We start from the raw sequence: 27491 nt of genomic DNA, 5'->3' as shown, positions 1-27491 counted from the left end.
AACATTATTTAAAAAATTGTTTTATTCAAACTACATAAAATTTCTGACATTAAAATTTTAAGCTTAAAAACATATTCACACAAGCCAAGCATTATCACAGCGTTAGCTGTTTATACCATGTCATATAGTCATTGATCTAAGTGTAAATTCATTTATTTGTGTCATGCTTCTCATTATAGTTTGAATTGTTCCTGGATGGAGATTTCCATATTATTTCTGTGCATTTTCTGAAAGATTTAACCTTTTCAATAATGATCTTTTGGTACTATTCTACCTTGCATACTGTAAACTGCTGAATAATAAAAACCACAGAAGTCTCAAAAGACCACAACAGTGTGAAAGTCAGCATAAAACTAGCATATTTTTAAAGGCAAGGCAGTTAAACAGCCTAATGGACAACGTCAACATTTTGACATCCTCAGTACTTTACTCAAAATTGTAGCATCAGCGCCAATCATAGAAGACATTGCAGAGATTCTTGGTCTCCAAGATAACATTTTCAGTTAGTTTCTCCAACTGTAGTTTGAAGTAATGTTCTAGTATGTTATTCCAATGGGTGTATTTTCCCAATTTAATCTTCCTCATCTTCTTCCTCATCATTGTCATCAAATATATCACTTAATTTGAACACGTTTTGTTGTGGCTGATAAAGGGCATCCGCTCCCATGCAATTATCTTGGTCTGCATTTTCTTTCCGTAGCAGTGCTTCCATTTTTGGAATTATTTGGTCATACAAGAAGTCCACAATTGCTATAAAAGGTTTTTTAAAAAGTTGAATTTGGCATTATTAGTATTGTTCAGGTTACTGTCTTTAAAGAAACAGACCTAGCTATTTAATATTCATGAATAAAATTTTCAGTTAGAACCATGGAAAAGATACAGCACAGAAGGGGGGCCATTCGGCCCATCGTGTCCGCGCTGGCTCGAAGAACAACCAGGTGCCCATTCTAATCCCACCTTCCAGCACCTGGACCGTAGCCCTGCAGCTTACAGCACTTTCGGTGCAGGTCCAGGTACTTTTTAAAAGAGTTGAGGGTCCCTGCCTCTACCACCAATTCGGGCAGCGAATTCCATACACCCACCACCCTCTGGGTAAAAAAGTTTTTCCTCATGTCCCCTCTAATCCTTCCGCCAATCAGCTTAAATCTATGTCCTCTAGTTCTTGAACTCTCCGCTGGAGGAAACAGGCACTTCCTGCCTACTCTATCTCGGCCCCTCATAATTTTGTACATCTCAATCAAGTCTCCCCTCAGCCTCCTCTGCTCCAAGGAAAACAACCCCAGCCTATCCAATCTCTCCTCGTAGCTGCAATTTTCAAGCCCTGGCAACATTCTTGTAAATCTTCTCTGCACTCTCTCCAGACCAATTACATCCTTCCTGTAATGTGGTGACCAGAACTACGTCCAATACTCCAGCTGTAGCCTTACCAGCGTCTTATACAGTTCCATCATTACATCCTTGCTTTTGTATTCTATACCTCGGCTAATAACAGAGAGCATTCCGTATGCCTTCTTCACAATCTTATCTACCTATACTGCCACCTTCAGGGACCTGTGCACATGCACTCCAAGGTGTCTCACTTCCTCTACCCCTCTCAATATATTCCCATTTACTGCGTATTCCCTTTCACTGTTTGCCCTCCCTAAGTGCATTACCTCACACTTCTCCGGGTTGAACTCCATTTGCCACTTTTCCGCCCACTCCACCAACCCATTCATATCTTCTTGGAGTCTGCAGCTATCCTCTTCACTGTCAACTAAACGGCCAATTTTTGTGTCATCTGCAAATTTGCCAATCATTCCCCCTACATTCATGTCCAAATCATTAATATATACCACAAACAGCAAGGGACCCAACACTGAGCCCTGTGGCACACCACTGGAAATGGATTTCCATTCGCAAAGACATCCATCAACTTTTACCCTGTAACTGAGCAAATTTTGGATCCAATTCACCACATTTCCCTGTATTCCATGGGCTTTTACCTTTCTGACCAGTCTGCCATGTGGGACCAATTGTGGGCTTTCACAAAACAAATACAAAAGTTTAGGCAGTCCAAAAGTAATCTATTAAACAGGAATGCGAATAAAGGTCAAATCTTGAAGAACATTCTGGACACAATGATACCGTCTTTAAAAGTACCTTTGTGCAAGATAATGTAACACTACACGCTATAATTATGTTAATGTAATAACTGCTTTTACTACTGAATTTGCAAAGCAGTACGAGGCTATTCATCATTTCACAGGGAACTGCAGCACAGTGCAACATCTATACTGTAGCCCTGACTTACAAACCATATTGTCCAGGATTCAAATTCAGGCAAATTCATTATCCATTTTGTACACTAAACCAACCAACTCCAAACATGCAGAGCAATCTCGAGGCACATTAGTACTTGGATGTAGATTAATCCCACATGGTCAAGAACTACCCTAATCGGCTTACACTTCCACACAGCAGAAGTGAACATGTTAAGTTGAGTAAAGACCAACATGCAGGAGGGCAACAGCAGTCAGGATAGTGGCTCCCATTTTTTCTAGCTATTGTTTCAATAAATTGATCTTTACAAACCAGTAGAAAATCTGAATTCAGATGCAATTTCAGATGAACCAGACATTATTCAGTATATAAAATTAGTGAACAGAATGAAGTCTAGGATCCCAAAATTCAGAAGCCAACATGCAATTTTCAACAGTTTGTTATTGAGGAAACTAGGGCATGGGAAGTATTGTTGCCCATTAGAAATCCAGTGCGCTTGAGAAGCACAAAGTTTTGTCGTATTTACTAAAAATTAGGAGTAATATTTTTGTTCTCCAATAAACATACAACTTCATGTTTCATGTTAATCTTCCTAAAAGAGCCTATTCAGATTCGTGCTTAGAACAACTTGGCAGACTTTACTTTTATATGGAAATGATTGGACTGAGATGCTAGAACGCCTGTTCCCGCTCCAACTCAGTTGCCAGAATCTTAGCCCTGCACCACAGTGCTTGTACAATTTGGATTACTAGGTTCTGTGTTCTGTGTCAAAACTGCAAGGGTTGAATCATGCATCAAGACATTGGTGCTCTAGTTCTGTTCTCTATAAAGTGCTTTCCTCAAATTATGTCAACAACCAATGGCCAAGGCCTCAATCTCTGCATGAGGCTGCATTAATAAAGCAGCAGTAGAGAAAAAAAACCTATTCTGTTACAGCTGAGTCCTCAGGTAACCAGATCAAATCGTGGAAAAGTAGCAATTGACATTGTACTCTAACACAAGGACAAGATCCGATTCTCTGGAGTTTCAACTGCATGTGGTTGCTGATGGACAAGATTACCGCAGGCTGGACCCTTAGAGTAGGCCCTTTTGTCCCAGAAGTGAACAGCATAGAAAATCTTGCAGTTTGCTTAAAGTCTATTAAGGGGATAGATAAAATGCTATGATTCAGGTTTTTTTTTAAAGTACCACTTTTCCCTTTTAGTGGTACTTTAAAAAAAATGAGCCTGTCCCCACAACGTTTTATTTTTTGGTACACTGTGCTTGTGGATGGTACATTACATAGAGCTAATAAATACCCAATCTGGGCATTCTGTGGATATTTGACTCAGAACAGTAGCTTCTCTGTGACTAGAACCTTAGAATTAAACAGAGTCTTGTGTGCTGTCCAGCAAAATGTAAGCAGTTGAATCACTGTGTGCCATTTTTGCTATCAGATGAGAGGGGCAGCTACTATGAATGTTGTTATCTGTCATTGACAGGCCAGAAACAAAATACAGCAATCACACAGCCTTAATTGTCAAATTATCAAAAGCAAAATAGGTTTAGGTACATTTAAGGCTTGTATAAGGTAATAAAAGGCATCATTGCTCAATAACTTCTAAAGCTCCACAGCGAGGCATTCATACAATACAGCAGGAAGCAGAATTTGAGTCATATATAACTTATTAACTCTTTGTAAATCACAGCCTTTCTAACAAAATGAAGTTTAAGATCCCATTTCAACTGATTAAGTTCTGTTTTCCCACAATTTCTCAAATTCCACGTTGTGAAATACTTGGATGCATTTTTCTGAGAATTAAAAGCCATTGGAACAAAAATAAATTTATTTAAAAACTATAAAGCAAATTGTTAAATCAATAACAACTTGCATTTATATTGCGCCTTTAATGTAGTAAAACGTTCCAAGGCGCTTCATAGGAGCGCTGCCAAACAAAATTTGACACCGAGCCACATAAGAAGATATTAGGACAGGCGACCAAAAGCTTGGTCAAAGAGGTAGGTTTTAAGGAGCACCTTAAAAGGAGGAGAGAGAGGTAGAGAGGTTTATAGAGGGAATTCCAGAGCTTAGGGCCTAGGCAGCTGAAGGCATTGCCACCAATGGTGGAGCGATTAAAATCAGGGATGCACAAGAGGCCAGAATTGGAGGAGCGCAGAGATCTCGCAGGGTAGTCGGGCTGAAGGAGGGTACAAAGATAGGGAGGGGCGAGGCCATGTAGGGATCTGAAAACATGGATGAGAATTTTAAAATGTTAAAACAAAGGGTTAGTGTTTCAGTAAATATGGAGAGGTACAATATATGAACCTGACAAGTGAATAAAGGTCACCAGTATTAACAGAAATACAGCAAGAGTCTCTTTCCAATTCTATTGGAAACAATGATGCTAAGGCCAATTGTAGCACCCAACTACTGCTTTAGCTGAGTTCCACGAACAAGACAGATTGGACATTAAACCTGGGACCTAAGGCTCAACTACTAACTGCCTTAACTAGCTGAACCGTCGGAACAGCCCCTTCTGTTCTTATAAGGGATGCTGGGCAGAACTTTTAAAAAATAAACATAAAGAGCAATCATAGCAGTAACTAGTTAGTCTGTGAATTAGGATACTGACCTCCAAAAGATTTCCTGGTCCAATCAGGTACATAGCGAGTTTTCAATTTATAGAACATCCTTTGAATGAATATAGGAGGAACATCTCTAGAAAAAATAAACAGGGATACAAATTCATACTGCACATTAGCTCTTTGTAAATTACAGTAACATTCCCTGTAACAACATAAATACTAAAGTCACATTCAACTGATTGTGGGGAAAAAAAAAATTTATTTACAATTTTTCCAGTTCTATTTTGTGAAGTTCAGACAGGAAAATTGCAGAGAATCAGAAGCCATTGGAACAGAAAATAGATTCATATGTTCAAAGCTACGCAAATTCTTAATCAGAGTCAGAAATGAGATACTGTATACACATCTGACAAGTGAATGAAGTTCACCAGTAGCAATAGAAATACACAGCAGAATGTCCTTCCAGTTCTAGAAACAATTATGCAAGCATATTACAATGATTAGCCCACCACTGAGGGCTGCAATAGAAGCTCTACACCATGAGAATAGATAACTGGGAGCAATAACACAGTAATCTGATGAAAGGGATTTACACAATGTCACAAACCACAATAGCAATCATTAAGTGCTCATAATCATCATTTGGAGCCTGAGATGAGATTGTAGCATTATAATAGATGTAGATTGATATTATTAAAATAATATCTACACCCTTAGAGGATTAAAAAAAATAGAATGGGTATCATTTCACTGGAGAGTGCTCAGGAGTGGGATCCCCAACTGGTTCCCCCCATTAGTTTTTGGACACCAAAGCCACTGCTGCTATTATCTTTATTGTTAATGCATTATGCATAGGAAAAGGATAATGATAATGTTTACCCAACAGCGCTACATAGTTCCTCCCAGTTCACGTCACCAATGTCATCAACGCTCAACAGGTACATCCTGCAAAACATAACGGATAGGGTTCTTCAGGAAGGAAAAATAAATGTAAAGATATTTCCAGAACAAAGTTCAGAAGTCATAACTACAATGCTCTAAAGTCCAACAACCTTAGTGAACTACCTACAGTTTGTAAACAATTTTACAACACCAAGTTATAGTCCAGCAATTTTATTTTAAATTCACAAGCTTTCGGAGACTTCCTCCTTCGTCTCCCGAAAGCTTGTGAATTTAAAATAAAATTGCTGGACTATAACTTGGTGTTGTAAAATTGTTTACAATTGTCAACCCCACTCCATCACCGGCATCTCCACATCATACCTACAGTTTATCAGCAATACTTTTGCTAAATCACACAAAAAGTAGTTTTTTTTTAAAAAAAGCAATTAGATTGTATCCAATTGTATGAGGTGTGCTATCACTTATGAGCACCAACCTAGTCTGAAGGATCAAAAACATCTAGTAGCCCAAAGCAGCAGACTATATGTAATTAAGTGATGCTAAAGTCTAACAATCTGATGAAGCGAACAGCAATAATGATATAATTTTAGAGAACCTCAATTTCTGCTATTAGAATGTTTGCACACTACAGGCGGACAGGTGCTGTACTATCTTTATCAGTGGTAGTGTCTCCAAATTAAACTTCTTACCCTGCAATTACCTTTACTGGGTATTTAATTCAACAATTGAGCTTCCCGCTTTATTGTAAGAATGTTTAATATGAAGCCTTTATTCAGTAATCTTAAGACTTGTACGAGGCAACAAAAAGTACACGTTTTACCTTTTGATGAGATTGATTTTTGTCTGGTAACCATTAAATCCAAAGGGTATCATCCCTCCAGACATTTTTGTAGTCAGGATCTTCATCCTGTCGCAGAATAAAAACAGTGTTAAAATTACTGCATCCCGTTTTGGGATTTTAAAGGCACTGATTATTTAAATGTGATGACTTGATGGCACAGTACACAACCACATTGCACCAAGGGATTTAATCCTAGCAGCAAATGGCTGGCTTTAGCTGGGTACTTTGATGAACCAATGTATCAAATTATACTGCACCAATCTGGCATGCATCCCTTGTGCAGAGGTCTAGGCACTCCTTCAAATTCCAGATTCTTTCTCTATTGTCACCTGTATGGATTTGCATTTTAATACTATTAGGTATTGACACAGCTGGCTTCCTTCCAGTTTTCTTCCAAACACATCTCCGGGTACATGCCAGGTTCCCAGCACCGCAGTATTGAGTGCTGGACTAGGTCGTACTTGCAGAAGTCTTATGCAATTGGTTAAAAAAAAGGCCTTGCAGTGAGGGAAGAGAAGCCAATTGGTATTCCTCTCAGCTGATGAGAAAGTTGGTGAGAGTTGATGAGACAGGGTTGCCTGTCTGTACTAGTCTTATTTATAGGGATTTGTTTAGCAGTCCAGCTCTTAAAAGTCTATAATTGATTTGCAGTATGGGTGTATCATAGTATACTTATGAGATGAAAAACCAGTAGCTTCTGCAGCAGTAACTTAAGTGCCTTGGGAAGTTTTATTATGTTAAAAGGGGCTATATAAATTCAAGCTGTTGTTAGGAAATGAATTCCATTTTGTGAGAAAGGAATCCTGTATCTATATCCAGCATGCTTTGGGAAAACAGGCTAATTAAGGGCAGCAAGGGACCATGGGGGTGTTTATAACTTAAAGCTGCAAGCTTGCAATTCCCAAGGGAAGCTTTGTCGGTTATCAGCTTCAAGTTCTGCTATAAGATGGCCTTGTGTGTTGTGAAGCATCCCTTCTCTGATGGGTGAGATCATAATATACCAGACCCAGTACACGGAATATCCAAGATAAGAATCAGGAATATCTCTATACTAAGAATGATAGTGTGGCGCAGGGGTGGGGTAGTGTGCAAGACATTCACAAAATCCCAATATAAGGATAGCCAGAGATCCTAGTTAGACAGAATTCTCAAGGCAATTTGTGACGTCAGTTCTGAAGGAGGCCAGGGTACAGCTATTGAGGTTGTACTGTTTAAAGCCCATGTTTTGATTATTGCTTGTAATTTAGAAGTAGCGTCTTAATTGTAATTGTTAATAGCATTTTATGTTAAGAATTACTTATAGTTGGTAATAGCATTTATGTTTAAGTAGGTCAATAAAACTATTTCTATTGAGTACAGTGGCTCGAACTATTTTATTTAATAGATACTGAGTGGACAAGTAAAATCAAGCAACTCTTACACATTTGTTCTACAATATTGGCTAATTATTCTCATCAGTAAAAGATCTTGTAATCGTCCAGTATTTCAAAAATAAGAAAATCCAGCCAGTAAAATTTGTAGGTAGGAGTAACTTTACAGGTACTGATTATTTGAAAATCTGGTTATAAAGCAACTTTTTGATGCATATAACAGAATTCCACAAATGTTCTCAATGCGACTAAAAGAGACATTGTAACCAACATAAGAGTAAGCTCTGTCTCAAACCAGCAAAGTAAGCATAGCCAACAAAATACTTGTACTTGTGACCGGGCACATATAGTCCATAGACTGCCTCATATCCAACAGCAGACTTCTGTCATGAAATGGACTACAGACTTGTGTGTCATGGAACAGACAACAGCTTCTCGGTCACCACAGCGTATTTTCTAGATGAGAGATTTTTCAACCAGGGCCACAGCCCAAGGTCCATAGTAATACTAATAGAGGATTCTCAAGTTCACCGTGTGTTGTACCTCACCATTGTGTTTAATTGGAAAATTTTATAATTTTTACAACCAGAATGCTTCCAAAACTCAAAGGATGAAAATCTCCACTATGAATCACATAACTATTGGCTCACCATTTCTGCCTACACTGCATCCAGTTTCTGTGCTCCATTTGGTCTGCAATTTCAAACCAAGGAATTCGCGTGTATAGTTTTTCACGCAAGATTGAAACAAGCGTGTTCGTATTTGAAGCTGTGATTAGATCTTGGGATGTGTTTTCTATCCTGTTTTTCATAACCTGCTCCATTATCTTCATGAATGTCCTCTCCTCTTTCTTACTCCAGGGTCCGATGCTCAAAGCTGTTTAAAAAGAAAAACTATTTAAGTGATTTTTTTTTGGCCATACTGAGTTAATCCAACAAGAAACTAGATACAATTAGAATTTCAACTCTTCAAACCTTGTGTTTCTCAGTACAGTATTGTTACATTGCTGAATTCATGGAGTTATGTGGTACATGAACACCAACATTACTATAAAAGTAAAAGAAACTTTTCAGATTTTTTGTCATTTCTGAACAATACGTGATATGCTGATAGGGTTAGATGAAGAGGGGTGCGAAGAGGCTCGTGTGGAAGATAAATGCTGGCATAGACCAGTTCGGCTGAATGGCTTGCGTCTTTGATGTAAATTCTACATAAATCTTCTCTAATTATCAGAATTCAAAAGAAAGAAGAATAATTTGCATTTATATAGCACTTTCATGACCTCAAGGTGTCCCAAAGTGCTTCACAGGCAATGAAGTATTTAAAAGAAAACAAAGTCACTGCTGTAATGTACGGAAAGGTGGCATCCAATTTGTGCACAACAAAGAGCCACCAACGACGAGATAAATTATCAGATAATCTGGTTTTGATGGTGTTGGTTGAGGGATAAATATTGGCAAGGATGCTACAAAAACCCACCCTGCTCATCTATGAATCTTGCCATGGGATCTTTTGCTTCCATCTGAGAGGGTGTACAGCGCCTCAGTTTAACATTTCATCCAAAAAACACCCCCTCTGACAATGAAGCACTCTAGCAATACTGCATTGAAGTGTCAACCAAGATTATTTGCTATGGAGCGGCACCTAAACCCATGACCCTTCTGATTCAGAGGCTAGAGTGCTACTATCGAGAAAAGGCAAACACAAGTTTAATTATTTCAACCTATTAATTTTTTAAACTTAAATTTGGCAAACTTGATGTTTAGATCTTCAAGAAGCCTAGATTTCAGGCTGGCTTTTAGGTAGAGCAGAATTACATGAATACCCTGAACCACAAAACATTTCTCCATTTATTGCATTCCTATTAAAATGTAAGTTATTTAAGCTTTCATTTTATATTAAAAGGCTACTGTAGTTCTCCAAAAGAGTTAGCGACTACAAATTTACTGAATTTATGGTGAAATAATGAACACTTTAGTAAGTTAACCTACAGCTCTTTGCTGTTCTTGCTCGACTCATGACAGATACGTCACTACGATCCATGAGTTTGGCAATCTTCTGCCAGCGATTCCCGTGCACAATTTGCAAGCGTTTCAGTTTCTCCAATTCTTCTTCTGTGTATCTAATAACAACACATCTATAGTTAATCTCAGAGGGGTGGAATTGAAAAGCAGAGAAGTTATGTTAAACTTGTATAGAACCTTGGTTAGACTACACTTGGAGTACTGTGCACAATTCTGGTCTCCATATTATACAAAGGATATAGAGGCACTGGAGAAGGTGCAAAAAAGATTTACTATGATACCAGAACTGAGAGGTTAGACCTATCAGGAAAGATTGAGCAAGCTGGGGCTCTTTTCTCTTGAAAAGAGAAGGCTGAGGTATGACCTGATAGAGGTCTTTAGGATCATGAAAAGGTTTGGATAGGGTAAACATAGAGAAAATGTTTCCATTTGCAGGGGAGACCAGAACTAGAGGTCATAAATATAAAATAGTCACTAATAAATCTAATAGAGAATTCAGGAGAAACTTCTTTACCTGGAGATTGGTTAGAATGTGGAACTCGCTACCACAAGGAGCAGTTGAGGTGACTAGCTTGGTGCATTTAAGGGGAAGCTAGATAAATACATGGGGGAGAAAGGAATAGAAGGATATGCTGATAGGGTTAGATGAAGTAGGGCAGGAGGAGGCTTGTGTAGAGCCTAAACACCATATGGCCTGTTTTTGTGCTGTACATTCTATGTAAAAAAAAAAGTTTTATCTACATTTGAAGAGGACAGCCTGAAATTGAAAACCAATGTTATTTCTGCAACAATGCTTTGGCAAAACTTTACACTAACAGTGCATCACATTGCCCAAGAGAGTCCAGCCTGGCAGTTACATCGAAGAACGTTCAGAGTTGATTATCAAAAGAAAGCCCAACTCAAAATAACACCAAACATAAATTACCTTTTCTGTCAATGTTTTATCTGCCCTTGCTTTCAATACTTTCAACAACTATGGCCCAGGTTTGCTGAACCATTTGCAAGCAAACACAATGCATCACTCTGGTCACTGGTAATATCTTGCTGATTATACATTATATCCGCCCACTAGAAGATGCACAAGCATAACCCAAAGTGACCTTCAACTCTTTTACTTCAAGTGAGGAGGCATCTGATCGTCACACAGCATTTCCCCATCGTAGCTCAGTTGAGATCAAGAGCTTGTTTTTTTTTTGCAGAACAATGAAAGGTCCGCCAATGGCTCAGCTGGTAAAAGCAGTGCATAATTGAGCAAAACAGAAATAGTAAGTGTTAAGTTTTATCCTCAGTTTGTGCCAAATTAGTTAATCTCAGTTGGGGCAGCAGTAGGAATATTACCACAGGCATTTGCACCCTAAGCCATGGAGGGGAGGAGGAAGAGAGAGAGGGAATTTTCAGCACATAAACAGGCCATTCGGCCCAACTGGTCTATGCCGCTGTTTATGCTCCACGCAAGCCTCCTCCTACTGTACTTCATCTAACCCTATCGTTCTAATTTCCCTAGATTTCCTCCTACTTATTTATAAACAGTGACCCCTGCTGGTAAATGAGGACAGATTGAATTTAACTGTGATGCTTCTCACGAAGAAATAGTTGAAAATGCTAACTGTCTATGCTCACACATGAAGAATGATAACTAGGGTGAGGGAGGGAGCAGAAGGGGAGAAAATTGGCAAAAAAAGAATTCAGATTTTGAGGGACATCACAAAATCAAGCAGAGGAAGCACCAACAGCACCAGATTCAAAGAAAGCACTGCTCAAAAGAATGGGAACACCAATACATTGTGCCACTGAATTAAGGGACATAACATTCACACCAATAATCAGCCACACAAGAACAAATATCAAATGCTGAAACTTTTTCCCTCCCAGTAATTTTAAAACTAGCCAGCCCTGAATTTAATTTTGCAATCTCCAGCAATTTTGGTTGTTGCAGAAGCTGGTTAATTGGATGTTCTTTGCAAATTTTTTCCCCCCGTTCGTTCATGGGATGTGGGTGTCGCTGGCAAGGCCAGCATTTATTGCCCATCCCCAATTCCCCTCGAGAAGGTGGTGGTGAGCCGCCTTCTTGAACCGCTGTTGTCCTTGTGGTGAAGGTTCTCCCACAGTGCTGTTAGGTAGGGAGTTCCAGGATCTTGACCCAGCAACAATGAAGGAACGGCGATATATTTCCAAGTCGGGATGGTGTGTGACTTGGAGGGGAACGTGCAGGTGGTGGTGTTCCCACGCGCCTGCTGCCCTTGTCCTTCTAGGTAGTAGAGGTCGCGGGTTTGGGAGGTGCTGTCAAAGAAGCCTTGGCAAGTTGCTGCAGTGCATGGGACACACTGTAGCCACGGTGCGCTGGTGATGAAGGGAGTGAATGTTTAGGGTGGTGGGCGGGGTGCCAATCAAGCAGGTTGCTTTGTCCTGGATGGTGTCGATCTTCTTGAGTGTTGTTGGAGCTGCACTCATCCAGGCAAGTGGAGAGTATTCCATCACATTCCTGACTTGTGCCTTGGAGATGGTGGAAAAGCTTTGGGGGGGTCAGGTGAGTCACTCGCCACAGAATACCCAGTCTCTGACTTGATCTTGTAGCCACAATATTTATGTGGCTAGTCCAGTTAAGTTTTTGGTCAATGGTGACCCCCAGGATGTTGATGGTGGGGGATTTGGCAATGGTAATGCCGTTGAATGTCATGCGGAGGTGGTTAGACTCTCTCTTGTTGGCAATGGTCATTGCCTGGCGCGAATGTTACTTGCCACTTATCAGCCAAGCCTGGATGTTGTCCAGGTCTTGCCGCATGCGGGCACGGACTGCTTCATTATCTGAGGGGTTGCGAATGCAACTGAACACTATGCAATCGTCAGCAAACATCCCCATTTCTAATCTTATGATGGAGGGAAGGTCATTGATGAAGCAGCTGAAGATGGTTGGGCCTAGGACATTGTCCTGAGGAACACCAGCAGCAATATCCTTGGGGCTGAGATGATTGGCCTCTAACAACCATTACCATCTTCCTTTGTGCTAAGTATGACTCCAGCCACTGGAAAGTTTTCCCCCTGATTCCCATTGACTTCAATTTTACTAGGGCTCCTTGGTGCCACACTCGGTCAAATGCTGCCTTGATGTCAAGGGCAGTCACTCTCACCTCACCTCTGGAATTCAGCTCTTTTGTCCATACTTGGACCAAGGCTGTAATGAGTTCTGGAGCCGAGTGGTCCGGGAGGAACCCAAACTGAGCATCGGTGAGCTGTTTTTGGTGAGTAAATGCCGCTTGATTGCGCTGTCGACGACACCTTCCATCACTTTGCTGATGATTGAAAGTAGACTGATGGGACGGTAATTGACCGGATTGGATTTGTCCTGCTTTTTGTGGACAGGACATACCTGGGCAATTTTCCACAATGTCGGGTAGATGCCAGTGTTGTAGCTGTACTGGAACAATTTAGCTAGAGGCGCGGCTAGTTCTGGAGCACAAGACTTCAGCACTACAGCCTTTGTTGTATCCAGTGCACTCAGCCGTTTCTTGATATCACATGGAGTGAATCGAATTGGCTGAAGACTGGCTTCTGTGATGTTGGGGATATCAGAAGGAGGCCAAGATGGATCATCTACTCAGCACTTCAGGCTGAAGATGGTTGCAAACGCTTCAGCCTTGTCTTTTGTACTCACGTGCTGGACTCTGCCATCATTGAGGATGATGTGGAGATGCCGGTGATGGACTGGGGTTGACAATTGTAAACAATTTTACAACACCAAGTTATAGTCCAACAAATTTATTTTTAATTCCACAAGCTTTCGGAGGCTTCCTCCTTCGTCAGGTGAACGGTATGGAAATAACATTTTCGAATCCTTCGCATTTTAAAATCACAGAACAATGCCTGGTGATTACTGCCCGTTGCCAAGGCAATCACAGTGAGCAGACAGAAAGGTGTCACCTAAAAAGGCCACCGAATATACAAACCCCCAAAAAAAAGAGAAGGAAGACAGTCAATGACCCGTTATATTAAAAACAGATCACATTTGTTCGCTGGTGGGGTTACGTGTAGTGTGACATGAACCCAAGATCCCGGTTGAGGCCATCCTCATGGGTGCGGAACTTGGCTATCAATTTCTGCTCGACGATTTTGCGTTGTTGTGTGTCTCGAAGGCCGCCTTGGAGAACGCTTACCCGAAGATCGGTGGCTGAATGTCCATGACTGCTGAAGTGTTCCCCGACAGGGAGAGAACCCTCCTGTTTGGCGATTGTTGCGCGGTGTCCGTTCATCCGTTGTCGCAGCGTCTGCATGGTCTCGCCAATGTACCATGCTCTGGGGCATCCTTTCCTGCAACGTATGAGGTAGACAACGTTGGCCGAGTCACAGGAGTATGAACCGTGCACCTGGTGGGTGGTGTCCTCTCGTGTGATGGTGGTATCTGTGTCGATGATCTGGCATGTCTTGCAGAGGTTACCGTGGCAGGGTCGTGTGGTGTCGTGGATGCTGTTCTCCTGAAGGCTGGGTAATTTGCTGCGAACGATGGTTTGTTTGAGGTTGGGTGGCTGTTTAAAGGCGAGTAGTGGAGGTGTGGGGATGGCCATAGCGAGGTGTTCGTCATCATTGATGACATGTTGAAGGCTGCGGAGAACATGGCGTAGTTTCTCCGCTCCGGGGAAGTACTGGACGACGAAGGGTACTCTGTTGGTTGCGTCCCGTGTTAGTCTTCTGAGGAGGTCTACGCGATTTTTCGCTGTGGCCCGTCGGAACTGTCGATCGATGAGTCGAGCATCATATCCCGTTCTTACTCGGGCGTCTTTCAGCGTCTGTAGGTGTCCATCGCGTTCCTCCTCGTCTGAGCAGACCCTGTGTATTCGCAGGGCCTGTCCATAGGGGATGGCCTCTTTGACGTGGTTAGGGTGGAAGCTGGAAAAGTGGAGCATCGTGAGGTTGTCCGTGGGCTTGCGGTAGAGTGAGGTGCTGAGGTGCCCGTCTTTGATGGAGATTCGTGTGTCCAAGAAAGAAACTGATTCTGAGGAGTAGTCCATGGTGAGCTTGATGGTGGGATGGAACTTGTTGATGTTATCGTGTAGTCTCTTTAGTGATTCCTCACCGTGGGTCCATAGAAAGAAAATGTCGTCGATGTATCTGGTGTATAGTGTTGGTTGGAGGTCCTGTGCAGTGAAGAAGTCATGCTCGAACTTGTGCATGAAAATGTTGGTGTATTGGGGTGCGAATTTGGTCCCCATGGCTGTTCCGTGTGTTTGGGTAAAGAACTGGTTATTGAAGGTGAAGACATTGTGATCCAGGATGAAGCGGATGAGTTGTAGGATGGCATCTGGAGATTGGCTGTTGTTGGTGTTGAGTATTGATGCTGTCGCAGCGATGCCGTCATCGTGGGGGATACTGGTGTAGAGTGCCGAGACGTCCATCGTGGTGAGAAGTGTTCCTGGTTCAACAGGTCCGTGGGTACTGAGTTTTTGTAGAAAGTCTGTAGTGTCGCGACAGAAGCTGGGGGTTCCCTGCACGATGGGTTTCAGGATGCCCTCGATGTATCCAGAGAGGTTCTCACACAGGGTTCCATTGCCTGATACGATAGGACGTCCGGGTGTGTTGGCTTTGTGTATCTTTGGGAGGCAGTAGAAGTCTCCCACGCGGGGAGTACGTGGGATGAGAGTGCGTAGGATGTTTTGAAGGTCTGGATCGAAGGTCTTGATCAGTTTGTTGAGCTGATGGGTGTGTTCTTTGGTCGGGTCTGTGGGTAACCGTCTGTAGTGTTCCTGGTTGTCCAGTTGTCGGTATGCTTCTTTGCAATAGTCCGTTCTGTTCTGTATGACGATGGCTCCTCCTTTGTCCGCTGGTTTGATGACGATGTTGCGGTTGGTCTTGAGAGCTTTGATGGCGTTGCGTTGTGCTCGGGTGACATTCTGGACTGTCTTCCGAGTGCGGCTGATGAATCTGGCATTGACGCATTTCCTGACAGCTTGAGCATACATGTCAAGCTGAGGGCAGCGACCCTCTGGAGGAGTCCAGTGAGACTCTTTCCTCTTCGGTTGCTGTACCGCGGATCCCTCTGTCTGCTGTTCCGGATCGTTGATTGTCTCATTGGGTTCGCTGCTGAAATTTTGTGGTTTGAGGTAGAATTCCCGGAGCCTCATTCTCCTGATGAATTCCTCTGTGTCTGCCGCGGGACTAGTGGGGCAGAAATTGAGCCCTCGGCTGAGAACTTCGATTTCGTCTGGTTGAAGGGTGTGGTCGGACAAATTGACGATAGACTTCCCTGTGGTTGCAACCGTGGTACAAGGGGAAGCTTGGTCGATGCTGGTGGTGATGCCGAGTTTCTCAAGCTTCCTGCTCTTGGTTTTCATGTAGGCAGCGTAGTTCCGTTGCCATCACACGAGAGGACACCACCCACCAGGTGCACGGTTCATACTCCTGTGACTCGGCCAACGTTTTCTACCTCATACGTTGCAGGAAAGGATGCCCCAGAGCATGGTACATTGGCGAGACCATGCAGACGCTGCGACAACGGATGAACGGACACCGCGCAACAATCGCCAAACAGGAGGGTTCTCTCCCTGTCGGGGAACACTTCAGCAGTCATGGACATTCAGCCACCGACCTTCGGGTAAGCATACTCCAAGGCAGCCTTTGAGACACACGACAACGCAAAATCGTCGAGCAGAAATTGATAGCCAAGTTCCGCACCCATGAGGACGGCCTCAACCGGGATCTTGGGTTCATGTCACACTACACGTAACCCCACCAGCGAACAAATGTTATCTGTTTTTAATATAACGGGTCATTGACTGTCTTCTTCTCTCTCTCTCTCTCTCTCTCTCTTTTTTTTTGGGGGTTTGTATATTCGGTGGCCTTTTTAGGTGACACCTTTCTGTCTGCTCACTGTGATTGCCTTGGCAACGGGCAGTAATCACCAGGCATTGTTCTGTGATTTTAAAATGCGAAGGATTCGAAAATGTCATTTCCATACCGTTCACCTGACGAAGGAGGAAGCCTCCGAAAGCTTGTGGAATTAAAAATAAATTTGTTGGACTATAACTTGGTGTTGTAAAATTGTTTACAATCATTGAGGATGGGGATGTTTACAGAGCCTCCAATGATAAAGAGCAAACTGGTACGTGAGGTATTCCAAATTAACCCACCTGCCTTTACATCGATTAGGATCATACATCTTCTTAGCTCGCTGATAAACAGACTTCCATGGTCTTGCAATGCCTTCAGCTATGAAGAGAAGAATTTCAAATATGTAATATTGTTTTAATTTTGGATGAAAGAAAGGCCAAGTCAATCAGAGTAAAACATTCCTGGCATCATAGAATCATAGAAAGGTTACAGCACGGAAGGAGGTCATTCGGCCCATAGTCCCCATGCCGGTTTTACGCAAGAGCAATCCAGCTGGTCCCACGCCCCTGCCATATCCCCGTAGCCCTGCAAATTTTTTCCTTTCAAGTACTTATCCAATTCCCTTTTGAAAGCCATGATAGAATCTGCCTCTGGCAGTGCATTCCAGATCCTAACCACTCGCTGTGTAAATACGTTTTTCTTCATGTCACCTTTCGTACTTTTGCCAGTCACCTTAAATCTACATCCTCTGGTTCTTGACCCTTCCGCCAACGGCAACAGTTTCTCTCTATCTACTCTGTCTCAACTCTTCACGATTTTGAATACCTCTATCAAATCTCCTCTCAACCTTCTCTGTTCCAAGGAGAACAACCCCAGGTTCTCCAGTCTATCCACATAACTGAAGTCCCTCATCCCTGGAATCATTCCAGTAAATCTCTTCTGCACCCTCTCTAAGGCTTCACATCTTTCCTGAATTGCAGTGCCCAGAACCGGACACAATACTCCAGTTGTGGCCAAATCAGTGTTTTATAAAGGTTCATCATGACTTCCTTGCTTTTGTACTCTATGCCTCTATTTATAAAGCCCAGGATCCTGTATGCTTTTTCAACTGCTTTCTCAACCTACCCTGCCACCTTCAACGATTTGTACACATATACCCCCGGATCTCTCTGTTCCGGCACACCTTTTAGAATTGTGCCCTTCAGTTTATATTGCCTCTCCTCATTCTTCCTACCAAAATGTATCACCTCACATTTTTCTGTGTTAAATTTCATTTGCCACGTGTCTGTCCATTCCACCAGCCTGTCTATATCCTCTTGAAGTCTATCACTATCCTCCTCACTGTTCACTACACTTCCAAGTTTTGTGTCATCTGCAAATTTAGAAATTGTGCCCTGTACACCCAAGTCCAAGTCATTAATATATATCAAAAAAAGCAGTGGTCCTAGTTCCGACCCCTGGGGAACACCATTGTATACCTCCCTCCAGTCCGAAAAACAACTGTTCACCTTTACTCTGTTTCCTGTTACTTAGCCAGTTTTGTATCCATGCTGCTACTGCCCCTTTTATTCCATGGGCTTCAACCTTGATGACAAGCCTATTATGCGGCACTTTATCAAATGCCTTTTGAAAGTCCATATCAATGGAAGTAAATTTGAGAATCACCATTGGTTAACAGACAAAGGAGAAATTAGCGCATAGAAGGAAGACAACATGGGATAATACACATCAATGCAAAAACCAGCAAATAGATGAAAGATGCAATCAGTAAAAATACCTGTGATAGTTATAAGATGCAGTTCGTTATTCTACTGCAAAATTCAAAAATAGGAGATCCACCCCTGCTTCAATCTATGTAGAATTGTGTTGGCATAAAAGCAAAACAAACTACAGACATACCTAGTCTGTAACAGAATAAATTATTCATTTTCAGTCGTTTTATTCTGATCATCTCATCGAAGGACTCCGGAACATGGAAAAACTCCCACTCATTTTGAATTCCAGTTAGCTCCATTAATTCTTTTAGGTTTTTCTGCAACTGCTGGTTCTCTTCTTTGGTAAACTTGCCTTTTCGGATTGGAATTCCTACGCAAAGAACAACAAATATTATAGCAATTACCAAATTCTATGTTAAGGGAAATGTTTTAAAAACAAGCATACTAATTATTTTTATTTCACTTCCCACTCCCAAATAAGGGGAAGGAGAAGAGTCAGTGATGCAAAGATCCGGCCATCTATTTTAGTCTGCACTTGAAGAACAAGATCAAGTTTAATGGATAAATAGATTACCTCAAAATAGGGTAGGTTAGGAATAGGAGTAAGCCATTCAGCCCCTCGAGCCTGTTCCGCCATTCAATGAGATCATGGCTGATCTGTATCCTAAATCCATCCACCCGCCTTGGCACCATATGCCTTAATATCCTTGGCTAGCAAAAAGGCCACTTACTTAATCTACCAATGCCTCTTTGTAATTTTATGCTCCCGTCTACACTACTTGCATTGCCACCAATCTTTGTATTATTGGCAAACTTGGATATATGGCTCTCTATTGTGTTATCCCAAGTCATTAATAAATAGTGAATAGTTGAGGCCCCAGCACAGATCCTTGTGGGACACCACTAGTCACTTCCTTCCAATTCGAGTACATACCCATTATCCCTACTCTCTATCTTCTATAGCATAACCAGGTCACTAATTTGGCTTCAATTCCATGAGCTTTAATTTTAGCTAACTGTCTCTTATATGGAACCTTATTGAATGCCATCTGGAAGTCCATATAAACTACATCTATAGACATACTACTTTAGTTACTTCCTCAAAACATTCAATTAGGTTCATTAGACATGACCTACCTGCTACAAATCCATGTTGGCTCTGTCTAATTAGCTCAAATTTCTGTAAGTGCTCAGTCACTATGTCCTTAATTATAGATTCCAATAACTTCCCCACAACAGATGTTAGACTAACAGGTCTATAATTTCCTGGTTTCTCTCTCTCACCTTTCTCACTGTGGGACCAGAACATATAATCTAGGTGGACACTTCAGTACAGCACTGAAGGAATGGTGCATTGTCGGATGAGACATTAAATTGAGGCCTGTCTGCTTGTTTAGGCGTCATAAAAGATCCCATATTACTATATAAGGAAGAGCGGAGACCTCTCCAAGCCAACATTTCTCCCTCAACCAACAAAAATAGATTGGCTTGTCATACATTTAATTTGATGTTTGCTGTGTGCTAATTGGCTGCTACGTTTGCCTGCATAATAAGAGGCTAACTCTGAAAGTAATTCAGATCTGAACTCAATGGATTGTTCTTCCAATACAGGATCTAATAATTAATAGGCAGTAAAAGATCAAGTGTAAAGTTTTTTAAAAATATAAAACACAGTTGGCAAAACTTCAATGTAGGATCTTCCAAATGCTATGATGTGGAGATGCCGGTGATGGACTGGGGTTGACAATTGTAAACAATTTTACAACACCAAGTTATAGTCCAGCAAAATAAAATTGCTGGACTATAACTTGGTGTTGTAAAATTGTTTACAACTTCCAAATGCTGGCAGAAACCTTGCAAGAGGCATAAATAATTTAAGCTATAGCTGTCCTTGATATAGTTTGTTTAAATAATTCGTTCTGTTTAACCTCCAATTGTTACAACTTTCTCTGTGGTGATGGCAGACGCACAGGCTGACAAAATAATCATAACGGAACAAAATTAAGAGGTCCAATCTCATTTACATAAATGCCATTGAAAGAAAAATGTCCGTTATCATTTAAAGCAGAAAGGAATTTAGCTGTTGTCCATCTGCATGTTTATGACAACGAGTTTCTGTGTGGTGTGGTATAAACGGCTCGCCCAGGACCTCCAAAGCAGCTGCTCTGTGCACACCAAACATGGCAGTAATTCTTATCCACGCTCTGTTATAAAGTGGTTTCACCTTTGCAAAAAAAGGAATGCAGTCATTGAGCTTATACTCAGAAGCCTAGGTAATAACTCCAAGTTTAACTTATGCTATCAACAGCCCTTCCTCCTCCCCCCACCCCAGCAATAGTGTACCACCTTTTTTATGTGGGTGGATAGCAGATAAAGACAGGTCTACAATTTACATCAGGACACACCAATTTTTTGCCAAATGCTATACCATTAACATAAAGCCCAGGCTATAATGTGCATTAGAGTTTAACTAATTTCTATTTTAATTACAATTTCAGGTGTCCCACCAGTTATGAGAATACAAAAGCATGTAATGTGTACGAACATTGGGTGAGGACAGCATTGGTTCACATGAATAATGGCAACTTTGGTGAGGTAACAGAGGGCAAGCAGTGCCAACGGAACCATACACTAGTAATGAGTCAATGTCGTTGAGGGGGGAGAAAAGCGGGCAATGGCAGTTTGGCTCATTCTCCTAGGTCCCCCTCCCCCACAACTGTTAGATCCTCCTTCCAATAATGCCAAAAGCCCCCAGATTCTACTTCTCAAAATGCTCCAAATTCACCATCTCAGGTTTATTGGACCATAGGATTCCCCTTCCTCAGACTCACAAATCCCTGGATTATAGTCTCCGTGCTTCCAGAACAGCCCCAATTTTCCCAGACCCTGAAACCACCCTCTCCAATGCCCTCACATTCCATGATCCCTCTCCCACCGATCCCAGAACCCTGGGAACCCCACTCAAGAATACTGTTAGATCTGAGTCACCATTCCGGTACTGCCAGACTCTGAGTCTCCTTCCCAGTGTTCCCAGGGATGCGCTTAGTGTTGATAATTCAGTTTTCCTGGGAATACTGCTTGGCATAACGCCCATTCTTATAAAATCTCTGACTGACTGAGAGACACCACAGAAAATCTGCTCTATAAATTACAGAAGTTGAATAACTTAAATTGTGAATTCTTAAGCAAATTTTGTTTTTTTAAGGTTATACAATTCATCATTGAGAAAGTCAGTTACCTTCCATATATTATAATAATGTTAAATAATCTCAGTTTCCACAATCTATCAAACCACAACTTCAAAATTGCAATACAATTGAAAGTATGCAAGAAATTGCTCAACAATAAATCTCAGTATTGCTAAGAGAATAAAACAGCAGTTCTGTGTTGATTAGCCTTACCTTCTTCTTTAAACCTTTTAAATCGTGGAAGGTCATATTTATACATGCTGTACGCTGTTTCAGTTGCCAGCTTTTCCACATTAGGGATAAAATCCTTTAGCAGCTCAATCAATTTTGATTTCTCTACCATTTTGACTGGTGTTGTGTCTTGGTAAAAAGATATCGTCTCCTCCTGAAAGCACTCGACAGCTGTGCTGCCTTTGTTATTGCTGGACTCTGTCACGTGCTGCTTCTGCTTCTGCTTCTTCTTCTGCCTCTTTTGAGTTTCCAAACTCTTGTTTGATTCTGTGATGGTCTCAGGTGTAATAACCACCTCAAATGTGTTCTCACTGCTCAACGCAGAACACTGCAAAAGCCTTTCCTCCCTCAACTTCTTGGTTCCGCCAGACTTCTTGTATTCTGACAGTCTGCTTTTCTTTCGCTTGCACCTCTTGGTGGTTTTGACAGCTTCTTGACAACCTATGCTGGAATTATGCATCATTTGCTCAGTCTGTTTTGCAGTGATTTCTGCATAGTCACTATCTTTCACAACATTGGAGTGGTTCGTTGCTCTGTTCTCTGCAATCCCACCCTCAAATTTTGCTGGACTGCATTTTACTTTATGTTTCTTGAAAGATCTATCAAGACTTTCTCGGAAGTCTGCACTGTAATTTTCTTCCATAACAGTTTCCAGTGGCAATACACTGCTTATTTTACATTTCTTGCTAGATTTTTGTGGAATTTCAGAATCATTGAGGGAGACATCTCTGTTAATATCAATCTCCAATTGCATTTTCTTCTTTTTCCTGTGTTTTTTGGTTGAAGTTTCTATATCAACGTCAGTAGATTCTGAAATTCCACTCTCTTGGTGAGGATCCTTTTCAGTAGTCTCTGAATCATTACCACCTTCTGATGACCTATAGTGGCGTTTTTTCCTCTTTTGATTTCCACCATCCCCTGCTAACGTGGAACTCTGCATCTCTTGCATAATTTCTACTGTCGTAGACTCAGAAACACCCCCATCTTCTGCTGAACTGAAACGATGCTTCTTTTTCTTCTTTTGGCCATCTCTGCCAACCACTAACCTGGAATTCTGCATTGCTTGCGCAGTCGCTTTTGCAGCAATCTCTACAACATCATCTTTCATTGTCTTGATGTGGTCCCTTTTCTTGTCACCACTGTCGACTAAGCTGGCACTTTGTAGCTTTCGTTTAGTCTTTACCGCAGACTCTGAAACACCTGCCTCTTCTGCTGAGCAGGAACGGTGCTTTTTTTTCTTCTTTCGCTTGCCTTCATTACCCATCAATCTGGAATTTTGTGTCTCTTCCTCAATCTCTACTGCACTTATCTGCGAAACATCATCTTCCGGTGACCTGGGATGGTGCTTTTTTTTCTTCTTTTTCTCACCATCATCTATTAACCTGAGATTTTGCAACTCTGAATCGTCACATTCTCCCCCTGATCTAGAATTGTGCTTCTCTTTTATCTTTTTCTTTTTCTTTTTCTTCTTTTTCTTTTTCTTTTTCTTTTGGTCATCACCTACAAACTGGAGATTTTGTAAGTCTTGTTCAGCTTCTACTGTAACAGTCTCTGAACTGTCACATCCTCTTAATGATGCGGAATGGTGCCTCCCTTTCTTCTTCCATTTCTTTTCAACATGACCTGCTAACCTGGGATGTTGCGCCCCTTGTTCAGTCTCTACAGTAGCAGTCTCTGGAACATCATCTTCCAGTGACCTGGAAGAATGCTGCTTCTTTGCGTTGTCACTGTATTTCCATTTTTTTTCCTTCAACTTATGCACCATGTCTGGTACCTTTGATTGTTATCTTCCCGTTCTCAAAAATGAAAAGAAATATTGGTTTAAGCAAACAAAACATCTGCATACAACAAAACCTAATGCTTTGGATTTTTGCCTTCCCCTGCCAAATTATCAAGAGATTCCTTTATGCATCTATTGAGCAAAAATACTCCTGCTACAGGACCATTCAAAAAAATTCTGCTGTTCTACTGAGCAGTGTTCCACATTTCAAGCTCAGCAGAGGAAAATTTCCCCACATCAGGAAATAGATATCTAATGCACAAGTTCTATTCAGATGGCAAGTGAAATCAACGAACAGCAACTCACCTATCAAATCCCCCCTCCTTTTGGGAGATGCTTCAATTCTATTCACCATCACCCGGCTCCAGATTTTTAAAAAAAATAAATACACTATGCGCATACATGTACGTATATATTCAGCAGTACTTGTTTAGCCAGTTGTCTCCTATTGGGATACAGCTGTATGGGTGCTGGTCGACCTCCAGTGAGTCATCCAAGTGGCCACTCTTCATGTATCAGCCTAGACAGAGAGGACTGACGGGCTTTCAACCTTTTGATTGCAGCAGCCTGATTCTGTCCTCAGCTGTAGCCCACCCAACTGCACTGTCCTTCAGAATTCACTAGATAGTAAGCAGTAGCCCTGATTAAATTTTTTAAAAAATTCATTCTCAGTACGTGCATCTAGCTGGCAAGGCCAGCATTTATCGCCCATCTCTAATTGCCCTTGAGAAGATGGTGGTGGTCCCTCTAAGGTTTGATTCAACTGAGTGGCTTGTTAGGTCACTTCAGAGAACAAATAAGAGTCAACCATGTTAGTGTGGGGCTTGAATCACAAAGGCCAGACCAGATAAGAACAACAGGTTTCCTCCCCTAAAGGACATTAATGACTAAGTTCTGCCTTCATTAATATGAAACCATCTTCAACATGTACTGTGCCACTGTATCCATGCATGTGGAAAGAGTTTCTCCCTTTCTACTCTAACAAAACCCCTCATAATCTTGAGCACCTCTATTAAATCTCCCCATAACCTTCCTGCTCCAAGGAGAACAATCCCAGCATCTCTAGTCTCGCCACATAACTGAAGACCCTCATCTCGGATATCGTTCTGGTAAATGTCCTCTGCAATCTCTCCAAGGCCTTGATATCCTTCCTAAAGTGTGGTGCCCAGAATTGGACACAATACTCCAGCTGTGGCCTTACCAGTGATTTATAATGGTTTACCATTGCTTCCTTGCTTTTGTATGGACTGCCTTAATGTTGACCTTTTTCATTTCCCACCATCACTTATGTGCATCAACCCACTTGGTCAGGTCAAAAGGCACAGAACTTCAGCATGCTGCCGAGCCAAGATTCCTTCCCCATGTGCATTCGTTTTCCAAGTCTGCTTTCTTGTGTCTCTGTCCCACCACCAAAACCCTTGTCCACGCTTTTATCTTGAGACTCCATTTCTCGAATGTTCTGCTAACCAGCCTCCAGATTTGACAAACTGCAACTCATTCAAAATGCTACAATTTGCATCCTTTCTCACACAAAGTCCTGCACTCTCATCACCTTTCTCCAAGCTTCACTAGTTCCCCATGCGTCAGTAAATTGAAGTATCATTATCCTCAATTTAATACATGCATGGCTTCACCCCACCCTATCTTAAGGTGATCTCCTCTGGCCATTCACCCGCCACTCTAACATCAAATTCCTTCAGTCCTTCCCCTTGATCATTGCTGGCCACGCAAACACTAGCCTGTAATTGCATAATATCTCAAATTATTATAGAAAAAATTAAGGGCAGAATGCATGATTTTAAAATAGGAACTGAATTACATCTGCACACCTTGGGCAAATTATCCTCCACCATCTGAAAATTACTTGATCTTAACAGTCTGCAACACCAAAGGTGATCAACATCAAATTTGCTATGTATGCTGCACAACCTTTATTTGGGTGTCAACATTATGAACAGTCAATCTGTAGGTACATACTTCTACAACTAGATGCGTAAACTGCAGATCCTCATATCTACACCTACAGCATCACTATTCAAACAGCCACACAACAGCTCCAGGACACTGACAAAATTCCTCATCTTCCTGCTGGGTAACAGCAATTTTGGAAAACTTATGCACCATTTATTCTTTCCTTTCCTTCCTTTAGTTCACTTCTTTCTATGTTTAAATAAATGATTCTTGAAACTTTTGAGCATTTTTCTCACAATGATTCTGCAGGCTATCCCCCCCCACAGGACCCATTTCCCATTCTCTGGAGGTTTCTGCTCTAAGTAGCTTTTAAAATGTTTTTTCCTGCTATGATCATCTGTTTTTAAAGCTTTCTTGACTGCTTTTGGGCCTACCAGATTTTTTCTCTCTCCTTACGAGATTGACCTATTCTCTCTGGAGTTTAGAAGAATGAGAAGTGATATAAATTGAAACGTATAAGATTATCAGGGGGCTTGACAGGGTAGATGCTGAGAGATTGTTTCCCCTGGCTAGAGAGTCTAGAACTAGGGGGCACAGTCGCAGGATAAGGGGTCGGCCATTCAAGATTGAGATGAGGAATTTCTTCATGCACAGGGTTGTGAATCTTTGGAATTCTCTACCCCAGAGGGCTGTCGATGCTGAGTCATTGAATATATTCAAGGCTGAGATGGATAGATTTTTGGACTCTAGGAGAATCAAGGGATGTGGGGAGGAAAGTGGAGTTGAGGTCAAAGATCAGCCACGACCTGATAGAATGGCTGGGCAGGCTCGCGGGGCCGTATGGCCTACTCCTGCTCCCTATTTCTTATGTTCTAATGATTCTTCAGACTGTTCCCACTACCTGTCTTAACAACTGCAGCTGCACACGCCCACCACTAGATGGATCCTTAATTACGTCTACAGCTGGTACTGAGGGAAATTTGCTTTGTCCTAAATGTCCATGGGCTAGAAATGCACTATTACCTCTTCAATTTCTAATACTTCTTTCCATTGTTTGATGTAAAGACAATCTCAGAGTTTAACGATCTCTTCGTTTTTTTAAAAAAAAAGCAGTTTACAGCTCGTTGCGCCAATATTTCCTCGTGTTCTTTTGCCTTTGGTTTCTGATTCTATTTAAATATTTGTTCACCACCCCCTCCTCTCCGAAGAGTTATAGTCCAAAAGCATTATCTGCTTTCTCCATGGACACTGACTGACCTGCTGTGTGTTAAAAGTATTTTCTGTTGTTCCAACAACCATTGTGTTTGAATCCAGTGACCACCCACTGTGGTTAGGGGGAGGATACTTTAAAACAAAAATTCATTTTAATACCCAGGACCCAACATCTTCGAGAAAAAGGGGCGAAAGGAGAAAGCTAGCAAGAAAAATAGAGCGGAAGTTTGTCGTCTCGTTTCAACCACGCGCAGTTTTAAAAAAAACTCTAAATTCAGATAATTTCCGACTGGTCTCTACGCCCCTTGTAGTTTTAAAAAGTTATTAACAAAACATTTTTTTTTTTGCAGCGAAAACATTACAATTCGGGAAAAACCAACAAGTCGCATTTCGACGCTTACCCACGAGCTGTTCGCCTCACATTTAAACGAGCGCCTCCTTACACCGGAAGCGGAAGCAACAGCATTCCGGAGCGGCAGTCACCGCCGAAGGTTAGAGGTCATCGAGCCTTGGCAACCATTCGGCCTTAGATACCGTTGTCAGGGTAACGATTCCCAACAGCAGAAGGATTCGTCTTTCGCCGAACGGATGCTTTATCGAGCCTCAATGTAAAGTGATATGACATGTTTAAATGTGTGTGTTCTGGCAGGCATTTAAGGTAAAGCGGTTA

The 27491-nt window shown here is 41.7% G+C and overlaps 2 protein-coding genes across 2 annotated transcripts in view; one reads left to right on the top strand and one right to left on the bottom strand.

The window, feature by feature from the left end:
- Nucleotides 1-27313, bottom strand: LOC137300609 (transcription termination factor 1-like). Its single transcript, XM_067969782.1, has 10 exons — nucleotides 27223-27313; nucleotides 21901-23714; nucleotides 18684-18869; nucleotides 17084-17162; nucleotides 9933-10063; nucleotides 8592-8817; nucleotides 6551-6637; nucleotides 5707-5772; nucleotides 4875-4960; nucleotides 1-750 (listed from the first exon to the last, which is right to left on the bottom strand). The coding sequence occupies exons 2-10, from the start codon at nucleotides 23681-23683 to the stop codon at nucleotides 572-574; spliced, it is 2823 nt and encodes a 940-aa protein (XP_067825883.1). The 5' UTR covers nucleotides 23684-23714; nucleotides 27223-27313; the 3' UTR covers nucleotides 1-571.
- The window catches only part of cfap77 (cilia and flagella associated protein 77), a 111116-nt gene continuing 110866 nt past the window's right edge, over nucleotides 27242-27491 (top strand). Inside the window, exon 1 of the mRNA XM_067969783.1 lies at nucleotides 27242-27479. The gene's annotated coding sequence lies outside the window, so the exon portion shown is untranslated. The remainder of the gene's footprint in view (nucleotides 27480-27491) is intronic.

The sequence above is a fragment of the Heptranchias perlo genome, chromosome 31 (assembly GCF_035084215.1).
Source record: "Heptranchias perlo isolate sHepPer1 chromosome 31, sHepPer1.hap1, whole genome shotgun sequence".
Lineage (NCBI taxonomy): Eukaryota > Metazoa > Chordata > Chondrichthyes > Hexanchiformes > Hexanchidae > Heptranchias > Heptranchias perlo.
This window is presented reverse-complemented; position numbering and strand designations above follow the sequence as displayed.

Excerpts from the sequence above, each read along its gene's own strand:
- LOC137300609 (XM_067969782.1), bottom strand. The coding sequence starts at position 23,683 with ATGGTGCATAAGTTGAAGGAAAAAAAATGGAAATACAGTGACAACGCA. Across the intron at positions 18,870-21,900 it reads TAAAAGGTTTAAAGAAGAAG|GAATTCCAATCCGAAAAGGC; the intron begins GTAAGGCTAATC and ends TTCTTTGCGTAG. Across the intron at positions 10,064-17,083 it reads CCTAATCGATGTAAAGGCAG|ATACACAGAAGAAGAATTGG; the intron begins GTGGGTTAATTT and ends TGTTGTTATTAG.